The 12846-nt window shown below is 38.8% G+C and overlaps 1 protein-coding gene across 1 annotated transcript in view; it reads right to left on the minus strand.

Annotated features, from left to right (window-relative positions):
* The window catches only part of LOC103510402 (protein furry-like), a 39879-nt gene that overhangs the window by 6803 nt on the left and 20230 nt on the right, over positions 1-12846 (minus strand). Inside the window, exons 9-17 of the mRNA XM_026824448.1 lie at positions 12203-12494; positions 9804-10011; positions 9231-9397; positions 7895-8105; positions 7174-7336; positions 5538-5735; positions 4361-4528; positions 3858-3921; positions 3392-3579 (exon numbers count right to left, since the gene is read on the minus strand). Of these exons, the coding sequence (XP_026680249.1) occupies positions 3392-3579; positions 3858-3921; positions 4361-4528; positions 5538-5735; positions 7174-7336; positions 7895-8105; positions 9231-9397; positions 9804-10011; positions 12203-12494 (1659 nt within the window). The remainder of the gene's footprint in view (positions 1-3391; positions 3580-3857; positions 3922-4360; positions 4529-5537; positions 5736-7173; positions 7337-7894; positions 8106-9230; positions 9398-9803; positions 10012-12202; positions 12495-12846) is intronic.

The raw sequence follows: 12846 nt of genomic DNA on the forward strand, positions 1-12846 counted from the left end.
AAGAAATGAGTTTGAAGACGTTTTCACCTGCTTGAACTACACAAGCTGCCCAATGCAAACTTCCTCCTTCCTTCATCTCATTCTAACGTCTAACCTGTTGGGGATGTTGACTGATCTGCTGTCACTGCTACAAGTTTTCATAGATCTCTTTAAGTAGGTAAGTATAACAATAAATTTTCATAAAAATGGACTCCAAGAGATAAGATAATTATGTATTATTTTTCTCAAGATATGTCATAACGCCCATAACGGTTTCTATTAGAATTGCGTTATTGAAATCAAATTTACAATTCTAAAGTCCATTTCTCTCTTTTTGAAGCTACAGCAAAGATTACCTAAAATGGTAAGTGCAATCGTTCTCTCCATAACTATTGCACAAGTGCAATTTTTACTTTCTATTACTACAGTATAGCGGAGCTATACTAGGTACTATACTAAGTATTGCATTTTTTTATGAAACGGGGGCCAGCTAGTGGCCTGTGATTACCGGACCTGAGAATTATTTCCTGGGTTGTGGACTCCAAATAAATGGTTGATCTTCCCATTTAGGCACTGGGTCAAATATGTTAAAAACAACAGTGGTTGGGTGGAAAAACTCCTTCAGGAGAAGGCTGCTATTTAAAGCCATAAAAAAAGTAGAGTGAGATATATTTAATCAGTTTGGTACAAGTAGCTATTCGGTTGTTTTCGCGAGGCTGAATGAACTTTAAGTACATACTTAATATGAAAAGAAGAAAATTTGTTTGAACAAAAAATAGGAAAATCTCCGAATGGAGCAACTATTTGTGTTGATCTTACAAATTAATGGTCTCCTTTTAGCTTATTTTTTTAATTTTTATGCTGCTTTTGGGATTTAAAACGAATCCCCCCTTTTAGTGTGCGGCCACAACGGCGATTATAGACCATTGACCATCGCCAAGACCATCGCAGAAAAAATACTCAGCTCCATTTCTTCATTTTCTGTGAGGGTCGGTACTATGGTCAAGGCACTTCTATTCATTATCTTGGTTTGTTCATTTTCTCTTGTGTTGGTACTATTGGTATTGGTATAGGTATAGGTAGGGCCATCGGCTTTTAATAAACGCCCTTGGTCACTGCGACCTGGTTAGATCTTTTGTGACATTCCCTTTATTTTTTACAGCAAAGGTTACCTAAAATGGTAAGTGCAATCGTTCTCTCCATAACTATTGCACAAGTGCAATTTTTACTTTCTATTACTACAGTATAGCGGAGCTGGAAGAACCCTAGACTTCTTACGAAGGCCAGGGTTCTTTTAGGACTGATATCTTTGACTTCTTTAGGTGTTATAATCATCCTTGAGAAGTATATCTTACCTGATACATAGTGAGAGGCTGGTCTAAGTTAAGGCGGCTCTTTTGATCCCTTGGATGCCGCGTCAATTTTTGTTTAGTACTATTGCACTGCTTGATAGATGCAAGAATTGAAGTAGACATTGGTAACGTTATCAGTATTCATACAGCTCTGACTGAAGAATCATATGGGGAAAGAGATCGGGAGTTCAGCACACAATCCAAATAGATATTATAGGTACAACTTTTATCAGGATTGGCTTTGATAATGAGAGTTCGGTTATCAACTTTTACGTGTAAAAGGACCTTGTTTCACAAAGGAAAAGCTGTAGGTGGCTAGTGTTCACAAAAATTAAGAACATAGAAAAAAATGGTGATGTATAAGCGTGAAACAAAACATATTGAATTAGTGATAGGAAAAAGCACAATTTTAATGTTTTTGCACTTATTTACCTACAATATTCAGGGTGTATACCTATACTTCATCAACGCGATATTGATTGGAAAATAAGCATAATAATTAATAACAGAGTCGAATCTAGATTAATCATGGTAAAATTCATGTTGATACTGAACACCTTGTATTAAACTAGTTAAAATTTAAACAATATTTTTAAGGACGGACATACAAACACACACACACAGCTACACAGTACCCTAATATTGACTGTACAGTAAATCGGTGAGAGAGCAAAAACAGGGTGAAATGACGGTACATGTCTACCTTAGAGTAACAGCACATTGCTTTTACCTTGTTGTAGAACGAAAGAAACACATCATCCTGTGAGTTAGATAGAGGGGGAACGAAAAACATTACCCGTCAGAAAGTTGGAGAAGGGTTATGTTTTTTTTTTTTTTTTTTTTTTTTTTTTTTTTAAGGGGTTTGACAGAGGGAACTGTAACTGCTATGGTCTTATCGTCCCGAAATAGAAGAGAGAAAGAAGACAGGATAGGAGAAAGCCAGCCGTTCCGAGAACGAACATTATCCAGTCAGGATAAAATCCGCCCCGGGCGGGAATCGAACCCGCGGCCTAGCGCTTACAAGGCAGACGCACTACCAACTAAGCAATCCGCCCCGGGCGGGAATCGAACCCGTGACCGCTTACAATGCAGACGCGCTATTCACCAAGCTAACCAAGGTGGCACTGGCATTTTTCTTTTCCAGGTGTTCTTATCATATCAATGGCACTACTGTGCGATGCAGCCATAGGCAATTTCCAGGAGAAGTTCATCAAGAAATATTCAGCGAGTAATGCCGAAGTGGTTCTGTATTCGTATGCCATCGGGTTTGGATATCTAGTGGTACTTATGAGTATTAGTGGAGGTCTGACCAGTGGATATCAGTTCTGTTCTCAGGTGAGAAACTAATGGTTCACAAAGTGAGTTTAAACTCCGTTTAAGGTAAACCCTTGAATTGAACTATCTGATTGGCTGAAAATTTTAAAATCAGCCAATCAGATTGCTTCATCTGAGCGGTAAACTTAAACGGAGTTTAGACTCCGGGGTTGGGTTGACAAAATCCCAAGGTGATTTGAGTCAAAGAAAGGCCGACTCTTATACGCTAATCGAAGTTGGAAATCCCATATCTAGGCATTGGAATTTATGTTTCGACTAGTGGTTGACCCGTCCTTTGTACGGGATCAGCGTGGCATAAGAGTCATAACTTTGAGGTGCTGCCATTTTGAATCGGGATGGAATTAATTTTGTGGATATCATATTCAATCTACTGATTTCCCAATGCGATCCTTAAGTTTTGTCTTTACTATTTGTCTGCAGACATATCTTCCAACTTGGTCTCACAAACTTGTCTTTTGACATATGAAAGTTACTGTAGGTATCCACTTACGATCTGTCGAAAGTCAAGGTTGTGAAACCAAGTTGGGAGAAAAGTCTGCGGGCAATTCCTAAGGCGTGTCCACACATAGTCGATGGCCGGCGATCTACCACCGTTCGATGTCGACTGGGCGGTCGATGAAGAGGAGAAAGCCAGCCGTTCCGAGAACGAGCATTATCCGTTCAGGATAAAATCCACCCCGGGTGGGAATCGAACCCGCGGCATAGCGCTTAAATAGAGCCGTTACCTGTGACATCCAGGGCCGTTTCCATCCGGTTATATTAATACTATCTCCAGGTGACAAACTAACAGACCGTCTCGGTGAAGCTGGTATGGTACTAGTGGAGCCTTCTGATTCAGAGGTCGCGGGTTTGACGCTCTTCCGACCAATGACCGGGGTCTGGGATAGATCTATTGTGAACTCCATGGTACGACCTGGCGAGAAATAACAGTGGAATACTCACCAAGAAATAGGTGACAAGCTTCTCATCAGTGTTCAAAAAATTTCACGATTTCCAAGTTGAAAAACCAAGATTCCAACGTTAAAACATAATGAAAATCACTCTCAGAAATTGTGACACTTGAGGTAGGAACACTATTTGAAAATGACAGATCACGTCACGTGAGCTCATGGGGAGTTGGAAAGATGTGATTCAAAGTTCTCCCATAATATTAGTAGGTGATTTCGTTCACGATAGCTACACTGTCCTCACGCCGTGAGCTCACGACCCGCTGGTTCACCCTGGGGCCCTTTATCCGAGTGAGTTCTACAGTTCGCTGAAACACGTTTCTGAAATTCACGTTTCGGTAATTATTCAGAAGCCACGACAATGAAAAAGAAAGCTCCTTTTTGTGTTTAACCTAACCCTATAATAACACTGGTCACTGCTCATTTGTGACAGCTCCTTTTTGTAGAGAGTTTAGCTTACCACAGAACATTATTATAATTTTTAACAACCAAAATCTAAATTACAAATAATAGATGCAAATAAACAAATTACAAATACTTATAGATATTTGACTAGTTGATATAAACCTTACCTCCACTAGAAATGTTAGCATGGTCATACTCAAATGACTATAACTATCATACAGAAAGTTTAGCTTACCACAGGACATTATTATAATTTTTAACAACCAAAATCTAAATTACAAATATAGATGCAAATAAACAAATTACAAATATAGATATTTAACTAGTTGCTATAAACCTTACCTCCACTAGAAATGTTAGCATGGTCATACTCAAATGACTATAACTATCATACAGATATTTGACCACACATTTGGTCCACTGGAAACTCTCCTTACTGAATGTTCGTCTGCTGTAGAGAGTCATGACTGTACCCAGGTTCTCTAACTTTTTGCCCTTCTCTGCGCTCAGCTGAAAAATATCAACAACATTGTTTTAAAAGTTTATTAATAAAAAGTTAGTAGGTAACTTTTAAGGATATACAAAACACTTGGTAAAATAAAGGTTTGATAGAGGGAACTGTTCTTACTCGGGGACTTTAAACGGGGAGTAGATCAGCTTAGTCTGGCTGAGGGACTTCAAAATCAGAGAGTATACCAGCTTGGTCTAGCTGGGGGACTTTGAACAGGGAGTAGACCAGCTTGGTTCAGCTGAGGGACATTAATCCGGGAGTATACCAGCTTAGTCTGGTATTATTAATAAAAGGTCGATTCCTACGTAAAAAGTTGTGAAAAATCCAAATCTGAGGTCAAAGTAACTTTAAAAAGTCGAAAATTCAATTTTTGATTGCCGTTCTAATGAAAAAGTTCAAAGCTTCAAAGAGTTGTGACGTCAGATTTCACGTATGCGCAGAAACGCTTGCGCACAAATAAACGCAGCGAGAGTCATGAATTATGACGTCATCGCCTACGGGAGCGTGCCGTGACGTCAAACTTCACGATTTACCGGTATTTTTGAAATCAATTTATCTCGGTATCTAGAAGTCGTAGAAGAAAAAGAAAAATTCAGTTGGTCCTCATTTTTCCTGCTCTATGACTTTGAAACATCGCCTAAGTAAGCGCAACTGTTCTATCATAAAGGAAGAACTACACAAACTCATTACAAAGTGTGGGGACGAAGTAAGTTTGATAAATTGTCTTTTTGTATTTAGTGGGGACGTAGGGATTCCAGATCAGATGGGAAAGTAACCGGCTTTCAAAAACTCTCTTCCTAAAAGGGAAAGTATGTCCAAACTCCAACTCTTCTGAACACTGGAATGGAGAAGAAGAAAACGACGAAGAAAAAAAATAGAGGTTCGATACAGAGAACTGTACCTGCTAAGGTCTTATTATCCTGAAAGCGAAGGGAGAAGGAAGACAGGATATATAATAGGAGAAAGCCAGCCGTTCCGAGAACGAACCTTATCTAGTATGCTACTTACCTGCGCTATATTCTCTGCACTCATAATGCACAGCTCGTTAGCATCCTCATAGTGAAGTAGCATGTAGGGTAGCAATGCTATCACGTTCATAGGGAATGCTATGCTCTGAGTAGCGTCTACTACGGGTAATTCTAGAAGAGGTGTGAATTGGGATAGCAGAGGAACCACTGCCTCGTATGTATTGGGACTTGTGCAACCCTGTGGGAAGAGTCATACATGTTATTCTTTGGAAAATAATACATGTTATTCCTTGGAAAATAATACATGTTATTCCTTGGAAAATAATACATGACATGTTATTCCTTGGAAAATAATACATGGTATTCCTTGGAAAATAATAATGTTATTCCTTAGAATGTAATACATATTAATCCTTGGAAAGTAATACATTTTATTCCTTAGAAAGTAATACATGTTATTCCTTGGAAAGTAATACATGTTATTCCTTGGAAAATAATAAGTTATTCCTCCGAAAATAATACATGTTATTCGATAATAGGAGGTCAAATCAAAGAAAAGTGTCATTTAGGAGTCCCATTTTAGGATAAAAGTCCTCATGGTAGTTCGTTCCGGAAGCTTTCAATCTTATCGAAAACACTTGAAAAAAAGCAGAAAAAAAAACAACCGCACAATACCCCAACCAAAAGTTGTGATTTTGAAGAAAAATCCATTGATTTGACACTTTTTATATTCGGGCTTTTCCCTTAATACGCAATAAAGAATGTGGTGTATTGATTCGACCCCTTGTGTTAATTTTCATTTTATTATAAAGTTTTATTATTCTGAAAGAGCTACACAGCTACTTTTAATTTCTATTTTTGGTGTGAACGTTATGTAATGATGAATAAATAAAAAGACACTTTTTATTTACCTATTATTTTATTCCTATATCTGAGTCTGTCTAACCTTTGTTGCTTTCATTTCTTATGCCTCATTTATATTCAGCTCTCTCTCCTGCTACTCGTCCTGCCGTATTTACTTCTCTCTTTACTGCTTGAGAAGTGAAGGCAGAAGTTGTGTGTATTCGCATTTAATTAGATTATTTCGATCAAAGTAGCCCAACACCAGAATTATTCTGAAAGAGCTACACAGCTACTTTTAATTTCTATTTTTGATGTGAACGTTATGTAATGATGAATAAATAAAAAGAGATTTTTTATGTACCTATTATTTTATTCCTATATCTGAGTCTGTCTAACCTTTGTTGCTTTTATTTCTTACTGGCCCTTCGGGCCGGATGGACCAAAGAATGTTGTGTGGCGCGAAGGACAAGAAAACCAAACCAAAATGAATAGGGGGAAAAACTCACCCCGGTAGCTCTTTTTGAAGGTGATTACCTGCCGGCCGGCGTAGAGGTAGAGATGGGGTGCTCCTGAGCTGGGCGAGTTATTAACAAAAGGGGTGACACTTTGGGGAGAGATTTCGAACTTTATAATTTAATGGAATGAGGTTCCGAGTACCAATAATAGACAGTAAAAATGAGAGAGATTGGTACGATGTTATTTGTGCGGTAGGTGATAGGCAACTGAGTGGAAGAACCTATGGTTCAAATCACCAAAACTAGAAATTTGACAAGTTATTGGTTGCCAAAGTGGCAGGGACGAATTAAAAGGGGGAACCTGTACGTAACACTTACCTTCAGCAGCAGTGAGTGCACCCCAGGCCAGGCACTGGACGGTTTGAGCTGCACCTGTAGTTTATCCACCTTATCCCTAGCATCAGGTCTATCTAATGGGAGACGATGTAGAACTCTGGCTAGTAGACGGAGTGCTAGCAGATACTCATGCTCGTAATCCGACCTAGAACACAAAGTTCAATATATGAAATCTAAATAAATTCATAAATAAGATAAAGATAAGATAAATGCAGTTTCTTTGTGTTATTAAATCACAAACTCAATAAATTCATAAACAGAGCAGTTAAGGAAACTTGGGGGAGGTTTCAAAGTCAAAGAGCAGAAAAAATGAGGACCAACGGAATTTTTCTTTTTCTTCTACGACTTCTGGATCCCGAGATGTGAACCGATTTTAAAATTAACGGTAAATCTTATTTACTGACGTCAAGGAATACGTTGCCGTACGCAATGACGTCACATCAACTGTCTCGAGCAAAGCTTCCTTGCAGGCAACACTCGTGTAATGTGTTTCTGCGCACTTCTTATAATCTGACGTCACAACTCTTTGAACTTTTTCATTAGAACGGCAAATGAAATTTGAATTTTCGATATTTAATGGTTACTTTTTCGGAGTTATGACTTCAGATTTGGATGTTTCACAAGTTTTTTTTAAATAGGAATCGACCATTTATTAATATTTTTTCTTATTAAATAAGTACCTACCTAAATATCTAATACTTACTCGAGTAGAGATACAGACAGCCAGAAGAGTTGAGCTAGTATAGTCATCTTATCATCAGCACTGGTAGAGTCACCTAGTAGTTTCAGACTCTGTGCTGAGCGCGATCTAGCCAGGCTAGGGGAGTACTTGGCTGAAGGTGAGGCTGTACCACCACACCGAGCCTCGAGATCACCAGGGCTAACACCCACCCCCCGGGCACGCAGCTCAGCCGCTGCAATGAAGAAACATAGAAAAGAAGATTCTTTACCATTGGAACACATCACATGCCCTTAGGCACGCTCTACATATTAATCAAGGGTCCAGGAGACTGAATTTAGTCTAGTCTAGGTGGCATCCCCATCCGTGGCACAAGCTCTGCTTATACGGATGGGGATACCATTTATATGAAAAATGTATGTTCTGAGTCTTTTGTCGATCAAATATAAATGGAAACTTATTTAAATAATAATAAAAAAAGGTACCTATTTCTTGCTCTTGGTATCGCTTTATTTTGAAGAAACCATCTACTGATCGAAATTTGTACCTAATGACTAATGATAGAATCATTCACGTGCTTTAATATTATAACGAGAAAACAAGTTGTCCGTGCCCTCAGTTAATTCATTACTAGATCATTCAGAGGTAACCTTCCATTCCATAAGTTTTTAGTCCGTCCTTCCTTTATTATTAAGCCAGTGTCTGTATCTTCAATACCTAAAGTCACACTTCCAAAGAAATGGCAAGGTGGCTCTAGTCTCGATATAGTAACATAAGACTACTAAGTAAAATCTAGAAAATAATAAAAAAAAAAAAAAAATGTTGAACTACGCACAAAAATACAGTTGATAAGTTGGTTAATTAACTTATACACATCAAAGTATCACACATTGGCTTGTTGCTTAGCGTGTAAATAAATGAAAAATAATAATAATAATAATGAAAATAAAACACCAAAGTATTTTCGATTAATCCTTTTTTATATTGATATTTATTAGAAAAAAAGTTGCTTTATTCAGTATACAATTGAAAATTTTGAAAAGGAATCTCCAGACTTTTAAAAAGACAACCTGGGTTCATTTTGACGACGATACCCAGAAAACGGGCACAAATTCTGATGAGAACATTTGAACTTGGCCTCGTTTTTCACACTTGATGTTTTTTTTGGAGGGATCTCACTACTTTTTGCCAACTTGATACCAAGGTTCTACTTATCCGTTTCTTCATTCTGAGGGGGTTTTCCACCAGATTTAAATTTCGTACAAAGAAATTTCATTCTGAGGGTTTTTTTCCATAAGATTTGAATTTCGTACAAAGAAATCTCACGCTGTTTTATCTCCAGATTCAAAAAATGACTTACCCAGTTGGAGTGCTGTCTGCGCCCATCTCTCACTGATAAGGGCGTGCGGCAAAGACTCACGGAATAGCCGCAATACATGCCGCAGGAATATATCGAGCTGCTCTCCACTGCGGATTGTCCATACTTTGGCTGTGATGTCCTCGTATGGCCACAGGACTTGGTTGTGTCTGAAGGGAGGAGGAGATAGTTTGTGATACGAATTGGATTTTGTCAAGAGGTTTGATTGAGGGAATTGTAACTGCAAGGGCTTATCGTCCCGAAAGAGAAAGAGAGAAGGAAGACAGGATAAGGGAATGGCGATTATTGGTTAGGTTTACATTAATATTATACATCCTATGTATTGACAATATTGCTTACCGTTATACGTTTATGAATACTTGATTGTTTCTCATCCGACTCGAGTTTCGCCTACTTTGTAGGCTGTAGGATCCAAGAAAGCCAGGTGTTCCGAGAACGTACCTCATTTTTTTAATGTTTTATTTTCTTTATTTAATAATATGTTTAGGATAAAGTTCGCCCCGGGCGGGAAACGAACCCACGACCTAGTGTTTATAAGGCACACGTGCTACTTACTTTGAGGATAAGAACTCAACCAGTGACGTAATGACATGTTGAATGTCCAAGTTCTTGACATCTGGGTTAAGCGCGATTGACTTTGGCTGGGTGACCTCGTCTTCTGGAACTACTATCAGTGGGGGAGGGTCAGGTTTGTTAGGGGTGGGGGTGGAGACGATATGATCAGACGAGGCGCTCAGGTAGCGGTCAAACTCGGGATCCGGGTCTGAAATAAGACAAATGGATAGAAAAAATTATGTATTTGTATTTGAAAACACATGAAATTCAGGTCTGTTTTTATTTAACTTGAGCATGACACATTCTGATTGCGGTCAAGCGAAGATCTAATTAGAATAATTGCCCCTATGAACTCCTCACACCTAAACTTCTGTCCTGCCTTGGAAGCCAGCAATGACATTGTAGGGAAATATTGGGATGCGAGAGGAAAAATGGCCTAATGGTCAAAGATCCCGACATTTGCAACATACATACATACATTACCTATAATTTTTTCAAAGTTTTTTTTTACCTTGGAATCGAACTCCTTGTTCTGGCTAGATCCAAACACTTTCCTCAGTAGGTTCGGTTTCTTCTTCAAGCTCTCCTCGTAACAATGTCTCTGGTGTTCACATAGCTTGAGCAGTTGACTCACTGTGGTATCTAGACGCACTTCTTTCTGCTTATAGAAAGCCTCTAGGGATTTCACCGTGGTCTCCCGTATCTAGACGTACTTCTTTCTGCTTATAGAAAGCCTCTAGTGATTTCACCGTGGTCTCCAGGTCATTTAGTTGATGAGAGAGAGCTGCGTTGGATTTGGACAGGGTTTCGTTTTGCGAGCAAGCGTTGCTGAGTTGGGTGATGTACTCGGTGCGCTCCTGGGTGGGGGAAAAGAGAGAGTAAAATAGAACAGTCGCGCTCACTTGGGTGATGTTTCAAAGTCATAGAGCAGGAAAAATGAGGACCAACGGAATTTTTCTTTTTCTTCTACGAATACTCCCCATGTAATGAGGGATCATTTAAAAGTGTCCAAAAATTGAACTTTTTTAAGTTTGAAGCAACATTGACTTTGGTTGATATCTGGATGAGTGACTATCCGATTTTCAACAAATCGTGACAGTCGCGTCCTTGGACCATACCGGTATAGCATACCAAATTTCATCGCTCTAAGACAAACCGTTCTTGAGATATTTTGTATAGGTACAAACAAACCTTTTCCACGAAATAAGGGTTAGGTAACAATTACTTTGGTTAATATCTGGATGGGTGACTATCCGTTTTTTACAGTCGCGTCCTTGGACTATAACCATACCGGGATAGCATACCAAATTTCATCTCTCTACGACAAACATTTTGTTGTGAGATATTTTGTTCACAACTTTCTTCTTTTTCCCATTCAAACCTGTAGTACGTACGTACGTACGTACGTAAAGACCATGGGCTAAAAACCACTTTTTTGACATCAGGGCATCAGGGGATCCCAAAACGGATATTTCTAACCATTTCCCGATTTTGAAAATTTGGACCGATTGTAATACTTTCATTACTAGTATAGCTCCGCTAAACTGTAGTAATAGAAAGTAATAAAATCTATTAGGTAATTATTCAACTCACCTATGAAACCCACTGGAGGGCTGGTTACTATCAGGCAAGTATTCAGTGAGGGGGGGTCGATGGTGGGATTCGAACCCGGGACCTTCTGCATGGCAAGCAAGCGCGTTACCACTGGACTAACCGTCCCCCAATACTTTCATTACTAGTATAGCTCGCTATACTGTAGTAATAGAAACTAATAAAATCTATTAGGTAATTATTCAACTCACCTATGAAACCCACTGGAGGGCTGGTTACTATCAGGCAAGTATTCAGTGAGGGGGGCAAAGTAGCCTCCATACTCTGGCATAGGCAGAGGATGAGGCTGTAATATGTCGAGGTTAGCTGACTGATTCCCTCCAGAACTCTCCCCTGGGTTTGTATCATCTGGATTACAGAGGAGCTGGAAAGAAATATCCAAATGTGAATAATAGTGGTAATTTATACTGTTTGAATAGGACTAAAGAGTCTCCATAGTTTAACAGCTGGATACTACTAGGTACTACTGTAGTTAAATAATCAAATAACATAGAGGACAAAATAGTAGTCCCCTGACTTACCACTATTATTGTGGTCAAATTCTCAAATAAAATAATAAAGGGGAAAAACTTGCACACCTCGGCTGAAGATGCTCGTCTGATAAACAGGAGTATCAGACGAGCATCTTGATAAAAGCAGAATATGAATATGTATAGCTCTCATGTGCTTTTTTACTTTCTATTACTACAGTATAGCGGAGCTATACTAGTAATGAAAGTATTGCAATCGGTCCAAATTTTCAAAATCGGGACGACGTGATACAGAATAAGCTACAGAGGCTGGCTCACCTGTGAAGTTATGCTGTGTAACATGGGTAGGAGGTGTAGACAAGCCGAGCTGTAGCTTGCGTGTGTTTGTATTGAGCAGGATCTGAGCTACAGTAAGCTGATCGCATGGCTCACACAGTACTAGTAATAGATTGAGCAGGCACTGTTTGCAATGTTCTAACACCAGGGAGCGTGAGTGATCCAGACCAAGGAATAGAATGTGAAGCATGAGGGGCAGATGTATAGACCAGTCCATTTCTATGTAGTCGACTACCAGGTCTGTGAGTAACATCACGGCAACATTGCATCTGAAAATGAATTGGATTAATCGTCAACAAAATGTATCGTTATCCTCAACCACTAACAAAGAACAGTTAGCGAAAAGATACTAAGCATTCTTTCGATTGCAAATATTTCAACGGGTTACTTTCTGGTGTTCTTGTGTTAACCCAGCACCTAAATGGGAATTGTTGTGTCTTCTTGCCCATCTGATGAGAGGCATACTTAGACACAGACCACAAACGTCAAATATAGCAGTTGTTTCATTACTATGAAATAAACTCTTGTTTCATTGCTATGAAATACACAACAATGAAACTCTTGTCAAAAAAAAAAAAAAAAAAAAAAAATTTTTTTTGAAAAACAAACCACTTTTTTTTACATTT

Source organism: Diaphorina citri, unplaced genomic scaffold (assembly GCF_000475195.1).
Source record: "Diaphorina citri unplaced genomic scaffold, Diaci psyllid genome assembly version 1.1 scaffold595, whole genome shotgun sequence".
Classification (NCBI taxonomy): domain Eukaryota; kingdom Metazoa; phylum Arthropoda; class Insecta; order Hemiptera; family Psyllidae; genus Diaphorina; species Diaphorina citri.